The sequence below is a fragment of the Scyliorhinus canicula genome, chromosome 7, assembly GCF_902713615.1.
Source record: "Scyliorhinus canicula chromosome 7, sScyCan1.1, whole genome shotgun sequence".
Lineage (NCBI taxonomy): Eukaryota > Metazoa > Chordata > Chondrichthyes > Carcharhiniformes > Scyliorhinidae > Scyliorhinus > Scyliorhinus canicula.
Genome location: NC_052152.1, coordinates 183723403 through 183738646, shown reverse-complemented (window position 1 = coordinate 183738646; position 15244 = coordinate 183723403). Strand labels below are relative to the sequence as shown.

Sequence of the window (15244 nt, the reverse complement as noted above, 5' to 3'; positions counted from 1 at the left end):
TTTCCCTAGATAATGGGTGGAATTCTCCCAAACAATGATTAAGGGGAGGGGATTCTCTGGGCCAGCGGTGGGAATTGTGATGGCCCGATGAATCGGGTGGAAGGTGAAAAACGGGTTTTCCGCCAGGTGTCAAACCCGTTGCGAGTCTCCCCCACCCCTCCAGCCACGATAAGGTTCCCTCTGGCCCTGACGAGTTTGCATGGTGGGAGCATGCAAATACTTCATTAAACCTTAAATTTTAATATCATTAGTGGGCAGGACACCTTATTCACTTTCCTCCTGGCATGATGCTTGAAGCCCCACAACCGGGAGTCCCGCTGGCATCAATTGGTGCAATCCTGAGAAACAGGGACCTTGCACTGTGAGGGGGAGCAAGGAGATGAATACCCTTCTGACAATTGCCTCTAGGGTGCCAAGGGGGGTCCTTCATGGAATGTGGGGTTTGGGGGAGTTTGGGCAGGGCTGGGTTGGGGGTCTTTCCTGGATGGGGGCCATTTGGCTGGTCTTCCCATCCACAGTCTTTAAACACTTTAAACTGTCAGCATGTCAAGATGAAAGATGTGTGAGAATAAATTGAAAGTCTTCCCATTTGCAGCCTTAAACCTTTTAACCAGTCTGTCAGCAAAGTCAAGCTCAAAGATTTGAGAGATGATAGTAAAATTATTCCCTATAATATGGTGGAAACCTTTGAAGTGGTTTTCAGTCAACTTAATTGCCTTTTAACTTATTGAAGCCTCTGGGCAAGCATACAAACATAAAAGCTTTGAACTGAATTATTTACATTCAATTTCATGGACCATTTTAAAAGCCACTTGATTGACAGTTTAAAAAGAATTACCATTGTTTATTTATATAGCTTGACAGGGATCCATTAACTCTCTTAACAGTACTTCCACTTTTGTGCAGCTGTTTTTGTAGCCTCAGTGTTTTTAAAGTTGCTGCCTCTTTGTTCTGAAGAGCTTCCAAGAAAGACCAAGTGCAGGGGCAGCACTCAGTCAGAGCACCTGGTCTTTTTACATAGCTCTACTTGTGTCCCGATCTCCAGACAACCATAAAGGCCCCCCCCCCCCCCCCCCATGTTCCCCTATCAAGCCCCTCTCCCCTACATGTTCTCCCTTCAGGTGCCACCCTTTTGGCCCTCTCTTTATACCCCTCTTAATGGTCATGCCGCCCCCTTTCAGAGCCTGCCCCTTGGCACTGCCCTTTGGTACCTTGATGGTGCCAACCTGACACCTGGTAGTACCAACATGAAAGTGCCAAAGTATCAGGGGCAGTGCTGGGCATTGCCCTGCCCTGTCTATGACCACCAGGGGTTTCAGTTGTCTCCAAGTGCCCCCCCCCCCCCCCCCCCCCGCCGTGGTCATCATATTTGGTCTCCCTCCGGTGGTGGAGAATTCTGGGAGCTGGGAGATTCCAGTTCAAACCCGGAAATGCGTATTTAAATTAGTTTAAATGCTCATTTACATACGCAAATATGGTTCATGACCAGCGAGGGCGGGAGCCAGATTGCACCCAGTGCCACGGGCTGGCAGCATTGCATCCATTTTCCACCTGGCACATGCCCTGTTTAGGGGCCCAGAATAGTGAAATGTGTGCCGTGCGCAACGTGGGCAGAAAATCGCTCCCAATAAGTGTAAAACTGCACATAGTATTCCGGGTGTGGCATCAATGCGCTGTACAATTGTGTTGGCCCAATCCCATCATAGCAAAAGTTGAAATACCAGACAGCAAACCTGGCGCCAGATCTGGACCGATTCAGTGACCATTGAGGGGCTAGCAACGGTGCCACATGGAACACAATCGATTCCAATGAGAAACGGTGTGAGATTCGCTGGGTCCGTGATTGACACTCGGGAGGCTGACAAGCTACAGTCGCATATGCACATTTCATTCCCCACGAACACTCATCCCATCCAAAAAGATGGCACTGGTTGCGCTGGAGCGCACCCATCCCACTGATGGGTCGACTGGGGCCAGAGGGCACCTAGGAGGGTTGCCCTGGGGGGACACCCATATGACCTGTGGCCCTAAGTTCGCAGTGGTCAGTCAGCAGTGTGCGCAGTTGCATGGCTGCCTTGCAGGTCGCGGCAATGGTGCTGCATGCCCATGCACCCCAACTCCACAGCCCACTGCCTGGCCACCACCCACTACTCCCCCTGCCCTGCCAGAAGCTCCCCAGCCAGTGGCACGACTGCCAGCAAACTATAGTGATGTTGAACACATTCCGTAACCTCTCTCTCTCCCTTGGCAGCCACAGCGACTGTTTAACTATTTTTAAATACACAAGTAAACCTTGCCATTGGGAATTTACCCCAGTGGATGCAGAGCATAGCGGAGGGCGCCAAAAATACTGGATCAGGCCCACTAATGATATGCCAATGGTGCTTTTTGTACATGCATTCTGTAAAGCATTGACGCCGCTGTCGAGGCACTGGAGAATTGCAATTTGACGAGGAACTGGCGCCCGGTATGATTTCGGCAACAAAACTGATTCTCCGCCCAATCGCGTTTCCCGATTGTGGCGTCAGCCGAGGGAGAACCCCGCCCCTTTTGTATTCTCAATGTCTTGCTGTACAAACACGTTAATTTCCCATGATTCATATAAAAGGGCACCCAGGTCCCTCTGAATTCACAGATTGCCCAGTCTCTCAGCATTCAAAAGAAATCAGCTTTTTAACCACAACCTATTTCACTGGCAGAGCTTAAAGCTGAATGGAGCTTCAGCACCAGTAGGCAGTTATTTGACAATCTTACTCTGAGAGGCTATGAAGATGGCTGGTGAGTCAAATTGAAAAAAAAATAATTGAATGGAGCCAGGCATATCTTTGAAGAAGAGACAAATCGGAGGAGTTTTAATGCATATTTGACTGATGTTATTCCAAACAGCCTATGAAAGGATGGAAAGGTGAAGCTTGTACCCACTAGAGTTTAGAAGAGTAAGAATCAGCTTGATCAAAACCTTTAAGATCCTGAGGAGTATTCTCAGGATGGATGGTGAGAGGATTGCTCTTGTCAGAGAATCTAGAACTAGGGGGTCACTGTTTACAAATATGGGGCTGGATTCTCCACAGCCGCACCGAAATCGCGTTTTGACGCGGGGTCGGAGAATCAAATTTCACGACGAAACCGGACCCGGCGGCGGTCTGGTGATTCCTTGGGCCCTGAAAATCCGTGCGTTCGCAAATTACTCCTATTGCTCTGTGGGGGGTGGGGGGCATTGCCAGAGGCCCGCCCAACGATCCTCCACTCCCAGCCAGCTGAGTTCCCGATGACGTGGCTCGAACCACCTATTGCCCTTCGGGAACCTTGCATGGCGGCTGCGGATTCAGTCCGTCCGCCCTGATGGCAGGGGGTGGGGGGATCAGGCATCGGGCGGCCGGGTCACAGATTGGGCTGGTCTGATGCTAGGGCGTGTGGCCGATCCGGGGGGGGGGGGGGGGGGGGGCCTACATTTCGGAACTGCCTCTGTGGTCCGAGTCCGCAATGGCACTCGTAGCGGCCACTGGAGCCACTGTCGGCGAGTGCATGCGCGGACTCAAAACCGGAAGTGCGGGGGCCCGTGTCGCAGCTAAAGCTGCGTGAATTACTCCGGGTCCCTGCCAGTCCCCTGAAGGTGAGTGAATCGACTGTTATTTTTTTGAGGAAACCCGGGAGCACAACGCCAACGTTTGTACGCCGGCGTAGCGACATAATCCCATTTTGGGAGAATCCAGCCCATGGGGTTGCTCATTTATAACAGGGATGAGGAGAATTGTTTTCTCTCAGAGGTTGTGAGTCTTCCTCAAAATACAGTGGAAGTAAAATCTTTGCATATTTTCAAATCAGAGCGAGATAGATTCTTGATTAGCAAGGGGGTGAAAGGTCATTGGAAGTAGGCAGGAATGTGAGGTTGAGGTTACAATCAGATCAGCCATGGTCTTATTGAATGGCGGAGCAGGCTCGAGGGGCTGAGTGGCTTCCTCCTGCACCTACTTTGAAAAATTACAATCAAAAAGCACATATGTAATTTTAACCTTTCCACGATTCCTGTCCTTATGCTGACAAAAATGAAATTTGAAACTTGAAATGCGATTGGTAAAAGGTGAATGTGGAAAACAGCAGAGTCAACTAATCTTGGACTAAATGGGGTTGAACCTAACCATGTTTTAATGATCATTTTTTTTTTCAGTTGGTTACCCCTTTGGGTTTCCGTGTTGGAATGAAACTGGAAGCAGTTGACAGAATGAATCCATCCCTGATCTGCGTTGCTACAGTGACCGATATAGTTGAAAACAGATTCCTGGTGCATTTTGATAACTGGGATGACACATACGATTACTGGTAGGTCTTGCATTTTGTCATGGCGTCCAGAAATGTTAACATGGAAAATACATTAAAATGGAGGATGAAAAAGCATTATGAAATGGAGGAGAAAAGAACATAGATGGAAGAAAAGTACTGCCAGAGCATGACTGATCTTTTAAACATTGAGAAAAGGGATGTAGGCACAGATGAGTGGGATAAACTTTCTTCTAAAATATGAGCAATATTTAATTAAATTATGCTGAGGGAGTTTTATTTATTCATATTCGTCCTTTTACAAAATGTTCTTTTTAGCCTTTCTGTGGTTAAGCATCATAATTAAACATTACCCCACCGGAAAAGATTGGCAGCTGACTTGTACCCCAGACTCTGCTAATATAATAAAAGCAAAATACAGCGGATGCTGAAATCTGAAACAACAACAGAAAATGCTGGGAAAACTTAGCAGGTTCTGTTAATGCACTGCTTGAGCCATTAGGTGCTTCAGGTGATGAAGAGGAGCCTGAGATTTCTCGCTGCTTATTTCCCACTCTCATCACCTGAGGCCCTCCCCCGATGCTCCGCCCCCGATGGGCTGAGTCCCCGACGGCGTGGGGCGGGTGTCCTCTCACTTTTCGGGGACCTCGCATTGCGGCTGCGGACTGTCCAGTGCCACCACAGTTTGGGTGGGAGCCGTTCTGCTGACAGGGGGCTTCGTCGGGGGCTAGGGAACTGGTCAGGGGTGGTCCGGTGGTGGCGAGCGGGGTTACAGGGGGGCAGTTTTTGGCAGGCCAGGTCTGCACGCAGCTGGCGCCATGTTGTACGGTGCGGCCGCTGCCGTGCACATGCAGGGCCACAGACCCGGCCATTCTGCGGCCGTATCGGCAAGCAGTTGATATGTTCGGCAGGTTGGTTCGACAGCGACTGCAACTGGATGCAGGGAAGCTAGAAACAAACGTCTGACACCGGAGATGATCCAATGCTGTTTTATTTAACTATGAACTGCTGTACATGTTCAGCTGTGGGTTGACACTGTGGGTTCCGCCAGGAAGTCCAGAAAAGGCTGCCACCGCCTGAAAAAGCCTTGTACTGATCCCCTCAGGGCAAATTTCACCCTCTCCAATTTAATGAACCCCGCCATATCAGAGATCCAGGCCTCCACGCTTGGGGGCCTCGCATCCTTCCATTGGAGCAAGATCCTCCGCCGGGCTACTAGGGACGCAAAGGCCAGGACCCCGGCCTCTATCGCCTCCTGCACTCCCGGCTCCACTGCAACCCCAAAGATTGCGAGTTCCCAGCCTGGCTCGACCCTGGATCCCACCACCCTCGACACCGTCCTTGCTACCCCCTTCCAAAACTCCCCCAACGTTGGGCAGGCCCAAAACATATGGGCGTGGTTCGCTGGGTTCCCCGAGCACCTAGCACGCCTGTCCTCTCCCCCGAAAAACCTGCTCATCCTCGACCCAGTCATATGGGCCCTATGCAGCACCTTGAACTGTATGAGGCTAAGCCTCGCACAGGAAGAGGAGGAATTCACTCTCTCCAGGGCATCCGCCCACGTCCCCTCCTCAATCTCCTCACCCAGCTCCTCTTCCCATTTACCCTTCTGTTCCTCCACCGAGGCCTCGTCTACCTCCTGCATTACCCGGTATATGTCCGAAATCCTCCCTCCTCCGACCCACACCCCCGAGAGCACCCTGTCCCGTACCCCACGTGGGGGCAACAAGGGGAACCCCTCCATCTGCCACCTGGCAAATGCCCTAACCTGCATGTACCGAAACATGTTCCCCGGGGGAGCCCAAACTTCCCCTCTAACTCCCCCAAACTCGCGAACCTCCCCTCCACAAACAGGTCCCTCAACCTCCTAACCCCTGCCCTGTGCCAGCCCAGAAATCCGCCATCAATGCTCCCTGGGACAAACCGATGGTTCCCCCATATCGGGGCCTCCATCGAGCCACCCATTTCTCCCCTGTGCCGTCTCCATTGCCCCCAAATTTTGAGGGTAGCCGCCACCACCGGGCTCGTGGTATACCTCGTTGGAGGGAGCGGCAACGGCGCCGTTACCAGCGCCTCCAAGCTCGTGCCCACACAAGACGCCGCCTCCATCCTCTTCCACGCTGCCCCTTCCTCGTCCATTACCCACTTACGCACCATCGCTGCGTTGGCAGCCCAATAGTACCCACAGAGGTTGGGCAACGCCAGCCCCCCCCTATCCCTGCCTCGTTCCAGGAACACTCTTCGAACCCTCGGAGTCCCATGCGCCCACACAAATCCCGTGATACTCCTGTTGACCCTCCTAAAAAAGGCCTTTGGGATAAGGATGGGGAGGCACTGGAACAGGAACAAAAACCTCGGGAGCACCGTCATCTTGGTTGTTCTGTGTTGTTTGTTCATTGGTCATCCTGTGTGCCAATCACTGCCTGTCTGCATCTCATTACATACATGAGTGGATATTATGACAGCAGTGGCTTTATGTGTGCGGCTGCTAGCCCCACCCGGGGCGGAGCATCGGTGCGGGGGTGGCGCCGACTTTTTGGTTGTAAGACTGGACACATGCTCTGGACATAGCCTCCATATCGGAGAATCCAGCCCTTGGTCTCAGAAATAGAGAATCCAGCCCTCGTAAAACGTGTATCTTGTCGGCTATGTTTCCAACACAGCAGCTCTTGATCACCGATCAAACTTGTGCTGTCATTGTAACTTAATAAGTTTGATTGTATCATTTCCTAGTTGTTACTTAAAAACGGCACGCCAATTTTTTCAGCAGATCGAAGCAAGAGATGGATTGGTAATCTTCATCTAATTCACAGTTTCTTCTAATAGGTGTGATGCCAGCAGCCCATACATTCATCCTGTAGGTTGGTGCCAGCAGCATTGTAAATCATTGACACCTCCACAAGGTAAGTGAAGAAAACCTAAACAGCACAGAATTTGAAAATTCCAATTTCAGCCTTGGCCCAAATACTGAGTTGAGGGCAGTCCACAAACAGGTGAAGAAAGATTTATCGTGTGAGAGAATAATGGAGAGAAGCAGGATTTGTGGGAGTGTTGTGCGCCAGAGCCAAGGAAGTGACAAAGTGCACCTTGGATTGGGGCTGGTTTCAAAAATAGAAGATAGAGCAGAAGTTCATTGTTTTAATACCTTGGAACGTTGTGCCCACAAATCCCTCAGTTCTTCCACAACATTGAGTCTAATTTCATTAAGTGTATAATTACTGCTTCTTTTCCCACCAGAATATGTCACTGCATTATTACTGACATTGAATTCCATTTGACCCTTTTTAACCCAATCCTCTATCAAGATACCTATTACTTACAGCTCAGCTAAACACAAAGACCTGCCCAATAGCCCACCCCAGTTGGACTCGATCCAATCCTTGGAGCTGTCAATTTTAACTTGAGCAATTAATTTTGAGAACTCTGTCAAGTTAGCTTAAATTCCATCATCCATTGCGGCCACTACTTATTACCCAGTAATAAGAATTACTGGGTATACCTTCTATAATCAGTTCCAATCCTCAATAAACTAACTTATGTTGAACTATTCTAGTGTTATCCTAGCTTTCCGGTTTTAAGGGGTCTCATATCATAGATATCATAGAATTTACAGTGCAGAAGGAGGCCATTCGGCCCACCGAGTCTGCATTGCTCTTGGAAAGAGCACCCTACCCAAGGTCAACACCTCCACCCTATCCCCATAACCAGTAACCCTACCCAACAATAAGGGCAATTGTGGACACTAAGGGCAATTTATCATGGCCAATCCACCTAACCTGCACAGCTTTGGGCTGTGGGAGGAAACCGGAGCACCCGGAGGAAACCCACGCACACACGGGGAGGATGTGCAGACTCCGCACAGACAGTGACCCAAGCCGGAATCGAATTTGGGACCTTGGAGCTGTGAAGCAATTATGCTATCCACAATGCTACTGTGCCATCTCGGGACACTCCCCTTCACAACTGCTTTCCAAAAACGGGAACCTAGCCACGGGAACCCACTGGAGACACATAGTTAAGTGCAGCCTCCAAGGGGAGAGGGTCATGCCCGGACAGTACCCTGGCACTGTCACCTGGGGCAGTGCCAAGAGGCAATGCCGGCAGTGGGGGGGTGGGGGGGAATGCCAAGCTGCCAGGAGCAATGATGGGAGCATTGCTGGGCCTACCTCTGGGAAGCTCCATTGGGGAGGGGGAATGCCCTTTATCGATTGGGAGGGTTTCCACCTGTGTGCTGGGAGGGGTGGGGGGAGCCATGTGCGTGAAAGGGGTCCCCTGTGCCTGTGGGGGCAGGATTCCCCCATGCCTGTAGGGGAAGGGGATCTCCATGTGCGTGGGTGTGGGGTGGGCAAGGCGGTTTCCTGTGTGTAAAAAGGCCTCTTTTACTTTGGGATTCCCAGCTTTTTCTGGCCCTGACTTGCTAGCATGGCAACATAGGCCACGCCTGAAGATATTTTCTGCGGAGTGCTGGATTATTGGAGGGAAATCCCAGATGTGAAGTCTGCGAGCTGCACCCTGGTTTTCTCACCCCAGCCAGTGCTCTGCAGAAAATGGAAAATTCCGCCCCGGTCTCTGTTGTCTCCTTTTTATCCAACCTTCAATCCAGTTTGCTAATCTTCCTTTTAAACTGAAAAAAGCTGAAAAAGCTGAAAATCGCTTATAACTATATACAGAGTTATATACAACTATATACAAATCACAAGTAGGCTCCAAATGAAGTTACTGTGAAAAGCCCCTAGTCGCTACATTCCAGCCCCTGTTCAGGGAGACTGTTACGGGAATTGAACTGTGCTGCTGGCCTGCCTTGGTCTGCTTTCAAAGCCAGCGATTTAGCCCTGTGCAAAACCAGCCCCAAGCTTATGTAAAATAAGATAAAATTAAACAATTTTTAAAATAAGGGATCTCCCATGTAAGATGGAGATGAGAAGACACTTTTTTCTTTCAGAGGGCCTTGAATGGTTTAAACTTTCTTCCCTGTTACTGAATATTTTTAAGGCAGGGGTAGATAGATACTGGATTAACAAGGGAGTCAAAGGTTACTGGGGATAGGTGGAATGTGGAGTTGAGACCACAATCCGATCAGCCATGATCTTATTGAACAGCAGAGCAGGCTTGAAGGGCCACATGGCCTACTCCTGCTCCAAAGGCATACATTTGTATGAATGCCCTACCATCCCTCCCTGTGTTTCCTTGTCCATGACTTTTCTAAAAACTATGTTAACTCCTTGATGCACGACCAATAACCACTGAAACAAAGGAGTAGTCCGAATTGAAGGCTTTAATCTACAAGATGTTTCTCCAGCAGCTTGAGTACAGAAAGAACAATGGCTGCTGGGAAACACGGGTTCTTATACTTCGCCTCATTGGGCGGAGCTATCTTCGTCTTGACCAATGAGAAAGCAACACTTGGGCCAATGAGCAGCGAGCCTTCTCCACCAATAGTAGCTCACACTCCCAGGTACCGTAATACCTCTAGTCATACTACCACATTCACCCCTTGTTGAGAAAGGAACCGGGTGTGGTGGGGGGGTCTGCTCATTGAGGGGGCGGCGGGGGGGGGGGGGGGGGGGGCGTCCAGCCAGGACTGGTGGTCCGGTGCAGGTGGGACAATTTACTGGTAGTATGACTAGTGATATGGGATTATACCTCTCCAACGGCGGCTGCCCACTGGCCCGTAACTATATACAGAGTTGTGTTATCACACGGCAAATTATTTACAGAGTCAGAGAAAAAAAAGGGGTCCATTAAGAGTTCATATCGACCCAATCAGACGATCGAGGGCCTTGGACGTCCTCTGCGACCAACTGAGCTTCATCGGAGATGTTGGAGATGCGGGCGTCCATGACTCCGGGAGCGATGATCCGGCCCTCGTCGAGGTTTCAACACCCCTAGACGGAGCTGGTGAGGGCCGGGCCGTGGGAAGAGGGGGGCGTCTGGTCCTCTAGGCAGCGCGGGTGAGGGGGTTGGTGGGCCAGGGAGGGGAGTGCCTGCGGGGAGCAGTTGCGGCTGGAGGGGGGTGGATGGGGCTGGTGCCGGGGGCGATGGTGGGGATCCGGCGGGCGCCAGGTCCCGTAGAGAGACCGTGTCTTGTCGGCTGTCGGGGTACTCCACATACGCATATTGTGGGTTAGCGTGGAGCAGCTGAACCCTCTCGACCAACGGGTACGATTTGTGCGCCCGGACGTGTTTCCAGAGCAGGATGGGCCTGGGGACAGCCAGCCAGGTCGGGAGCAGGGTCCCTGAGGAAGACTTCCTGGGGAAGACAAGAAGGTGTTCATGAGGCGTTTGATTTGTAGACGTGCAAAGTAGCGACTGGATGGAGTGGAGAGGGTCTGGGAGGACCTCCTGCCAGTGGGAGACTGGGAGATTTCTGGACCGTAGGGCCAGCAGGACGGTCTTCCAGACTGTGCCGTTCTCCCTCTCGACCTGTCCGTTACCCCGGGGGTTATAACTGGTCGTCCTGCTTTAGGCAATGCCCTTGCTGAGCAGGAATTGACGCAGTTCATCACTCATAAAGGAGGACTCCCCTATCGCTGTGTATGTAAGCGGGGAATCTGAACAGGGAGAAAATGCTGTGGAGGGCTTTTATGATGGTTGTGATCATGTCCCGGCAGGGGATGGCGAACGGGAAGCGGGAGTACTCGTCAATCACGTTGAGGAAGTACGTGTTGCGGCTGGTAGAGGGGAGGGGACCTTTGAAGTCCATGCTGAGGCATTCAAAGGGACGGGAAGCCTTTATCAGATGCGCTTTTTCGGGGCGGTAGAAGTGCCACTTGCACTCCGCTCAGATGTGGCAGTTCCTCGTGACTGTCCTGACCTCCTCGATGGAGTAGGGCAGGTTGCGGGTCTTTACAAAATGAAAGAAGCGGGTGATCCCTGGGTGGCAGAGGTCCACGTGGAGGGCTCAGAGGCGGTCCACATGTGCGTTGGCACAGGTGCCGCGGGACAGGGCATCGGGAGGCTCGTTGAGCTTCCCAGGACGATACAAGATGTCATAGTTGGAGGTGGATAACTAGATCCTCCACCGCAAGATCTTGTCGTTTTTTATCTTGCCCCTCTGTGCATTGTCAAACATGAAAGCCACCGACCGTTTGTCTGTGAGGAGGGTGAACCTCCTGCCGGCTAGATAATGCCTCCAATGTCGCACAGCTTCTACTATGGCCTGTGCTTCCTTCTCGACCGAGGAGTGGCGGATTTCGGAAGCATGTAGGGTACGGGAGAAGAAGGCCACGGGTCTGCCCGCTTGTTTGAGGGTGGCTGCCAGAGCTAAGTCGGACGAGTCGCTCTCGACCTGGAAGGGGAGGGACTCGTCGATAGCGCCCATCGTGGCCTTTGCTATATCCGCTTTGATGCGGCTGAAGGCCTGGCGGGCCTCCGTCGACAGGGGGAAAGTGACTGTTTGGATGAGGGGACGGGCTTTGTCGGCGTAGTTGGGGACCCACTGGGCCTAATACGAGAAGAAACCGAGGCAGCGCTTCAGGGCCTTGGAGCAGTGGAGGAGGGGGAGCTCCAGCAGGGGGCGCATGCGTTCCGGGTCGGGGCCTATCACTCCATTTTGCACTACGTAGCCGAGGATGGCTAGGTGGTCGGTGCTGAACATGCATTTGTCTTTGTTATAAGTCAGATTCAGGAGTTTTGCGGTTTGGAGGAATTTGCGGAGATTGGTGTCGTGGTCCTGCTGCTTGTGGCTGCAGATGGTGACATTATCGAGATATGGGAAGGTTGCCCGTAAACCGTATCGGTCGACCATTCGGTCCATCTCTGGAGACCGAGACCCCGTTTGTGACACCGAAGGGAACCCTTAAAAAGTGGTAGAGCCGCCCGTCCTCTTCGAACGCAGTGTACTTGCGATCACTCGCGCGGATGGGGAGCTGGTGGTAGGCGGACTTGAGGTCCATCATGGAGAAGAACTTGTACTGTGCGATCCTGTTGACCAGGTCGGATGTACGGGGGAGAGGGTACGCGTCCAGCTGCGTAAACCAGTTGATGGTCTGACTTTAGTTCCTCCCCAGTACGAGGAGTGCACGGTAGAAATCGTCCAACGACTCACCAGGGATCTGCTGCCTCGTAGCCAGTAAGTGCCAAGCGTAAACTTGATTTCCCGGCCAGATGAAGTGTCCTTTGAGCAGTTCCATGGCTGCGTCGCAGTAGGTCGTGTCCTCGATGAGCATGTAGATGGCGGTGCCGACGCACGAGTGGAGGATGTGCAGCTTCTGCTCCCTCGTCGGTACGTTTTCCGCCGTACTGAGGTAGCTGTTAAAACAAGCCAGCCAGTGCTTGAATGTGGCTGCTGCATTAGCTGCATGGGGGCTGAGTCGCAGACTCTCCGGCTGGATGCGGAGCTCCATCCTTTAAAACTTGCAGATTAAATTGATGCGCGATCAATACCCACTGAAACGAAGGAGTAGTCCGAATTGAAGGCTTTAATCTACAAGATGTTTCCCCAGCAGCTTGAGTACAGAAAGAACGATGGTTGCTGGGAAACACGGGTTCTTATACCCCGCCTCATTGGGCGGAGCTACCTTCGTCTTGACCAATGAGAAAGCAACACTTGGGTCAATGAGCAGCGAGCCTTCTCCACCAATAGTAGCTCACACTCCCAGGTACGGTAGTACCTCTAATCATACTACCACACTCCTCAATGAATTCTGTATCATTTTTGAGATCAATAATTGCTGTTTCTATTTGTCATTATTCAGGTATGATTTAGTTCTTCATTAAATACTCTCACATTTTCCCTACCATAGGTGTTAAGCAAACTGACCTGTAATTAACTTGATCATCTCTCTCTCACTTTTAAAAATCTGGGCCGGGATTCTCCCCTACCCGGAGGTGCAGAAGCCCTCACCTTGAGGGGCAAGGCCCGCGCCGGAGTGGTTGGCGCTCTGCCGGCTGGCGTGGACGGCCTATGGTGCCACGCCAGCCGTGGCCGAAAGGACTTAGCCGTCCGGCGTAGGTCCATGCATGTGCCGGAGCGTCAGCGGCTGCTGACGTCATCCCGGCGCATGCGCAGGGGAGGGGGTCTCTTCTGCCTTCACCATGGTAAAGACCATGGCGAAGGCGGAAGAAAAAGAGTGCCCCCATGACACAGGCCAGCCCACCGATCGGTGGGCCCCGATCGCGGGCCAGGTCACCTAGGGGCACCCCCCGGGGCCAGATTGCCCCGCGCCCCCCCAGGACCCCGGATCCCGCTCGCGCCGCCTCCTCCCGCCGGTAAGGTAGGTGGTTTGATCCATGCCAGCGGGAGGGTTGACAGCGGAAGGACTTCGGCCCATCGTGGGCCGGAGAATCGCGGGGGTGGGGCGCCGACCAGCGCGGTGCGATTCCCACCCCCGCCGAATCTCTGGTGGCGGAGAATTCGGGACATAGCGAGGGACGATTGACGCTGGCCCCAGGCGATTCTCTGACCCGGCGGGAGGGTCGGAGAATCCCGCCCCAATACTAAATTGGCCTCTGTCAAGTTTCCCGGTACACACCCACCTTGATGGATTGGATTGGATTTGTTTATTGTCACGTGTACCGAGGTACAGTGAAAAGTATTTTTCTGCAAGCAGCTCAACAGATCATTCAGTACATGGAACAAAAGGGAATTAAACAAAATTCAAGAAAATACATAATAGGGCAACACAAGATATACAATGTAACTACATAAGAATCGGCATCGGATGAAGCATACAGGGTGTAGTGTTAATGAGGTCAGTCAATAAGAGGGTCATTTAGGAGTCTGGTAACAGTGGGGAAGAAGTTGTTTTTGAGTCTGTTTGTGCGTGTTCTCAGACTTCTGTATCTCCTGCCCGATGGAAGAAGTTGGAAAAGTGAGTAAACCGGGTGGGAGGGATCCTTGATTATGCTGTCCACTTTCCCCCGGCAGCGGGAGGTGTAGATGGAGTCCATGGATGGGAGGCAGGTTTGTGTGATGGACTGGGCGGTATTCACGACTCTCTGAAGTTTCCAGCGGTCCTGGGCAGAGCAATTGCCATACCAGACTGTGATGCAGCCCGATAGGATGCTTTCTATAGTGCATCTGTAAAAGTTGGTAAGGGTTAACGTGGACATGCCGAATTCCCTCAGTTTCCTGAGGAAGTATAGGCGCTGTTGTGCGTTCTTGGTGATAGCGTCGACGTGAATGGACCAGGACAGATCTTTGGTGATGTGCACCCCTAGAAAGTTGAAACTGCTAACCATCTCCACCCCAGCCCCATTGATGCTGGCAGGGGTGTGTACAGTACTTTGCTTCCTGAAGTCGATGACCAGCTCTTTAGTTTGATGATTTTTAAACCTGTCTGCTTGGCAGATAGCAGGCATGTGGACAGTTAAAAATAATCAGTAAGGCAGCATCCCATACTGAACCTGTAAGTGAGACCAACACCTGCCAGAAACCATAGAGAGGCCCTCATAAATATACAGATTGAGCTCGGATTATTACTGAGACTGGCCCGAGTGAGCAAGTGATGTGGCTTTTGCGCAGGGTCTACTTAGAGGAAAGAAGAGTCAAGGAGACAATAAAGCCAAGGAGAAGTAAATCTTGTTTGATTTCTGGATTTTCCTTCTGCAGGCGGAAGTGACATGGGGACCCACTAAGAAATTTCAGACCTCCCCAGCCGACCTCTCTCTGCCCTGACCAAGTGGTGGGACAATTTGTTTCGACCCTGGCAGCAACCGAGTGTGGCCAGCTGTCACTTAGTGTAGATTTCAGGCAGGAAATTGATTGGAGGCATGTATATTCGGCTCAGAAATAAAAATCTACCTGAAAACCTACACCACGTTCAATTTCTGATATCCTAGGTTACCCTCACCCGGAGGAATTTTCTTGGGATAAATATTTGGAAGAAACCAAATCTGCTGCTGCTCCTGCTCGTGCATTTAAAGATGTAAGTGGAATATTTTCCTTCTTACTAAACTTGCTCGAAGTGTTTCGAAAAAGAGTTTTGCAAAGAAAATTTGACTTTTTTTTTGTACGATGGTTTTG

General features: G+C 51.5%; 1 protein-coding gene across 6 annotated transcripts in view; it reads left to right on the top strand.

The window, feature by feature from the left end:
• Nucleotides 1-15244, top strand: part of l3mbtl1 (L3MBTL histone methyl-lysine binding protein 1) — a 108703-nt gene that overhangs the window by 74168 nt on the left and 19291 nt on the right. For all 6 annotated transcript variants that reach the window (XR_005461427.1, XM_038803447.1, XM_038803448.1 and 3 more), the window contains 3 exons: nucleotides 4169-4320; nucleotides 7105-7181; nucleotides 15061-15146. Coding sequence is in view for 5 of the 6 variants with exons in the window: in XM_038803447.1 (XP_038659375.1) it covers nucleotides 4169-4320; nucleotides 7105-7181; nucleotides 15061-15146 (315 nt within the window). In the remaining variant the exon portion in view is untranslated. The remainder of the gene's footprint in view (nucleotides 1-4168; nucleotides 4321-7104; nucleotides 7182-15060; nucleotides 15147-15244) is intronic.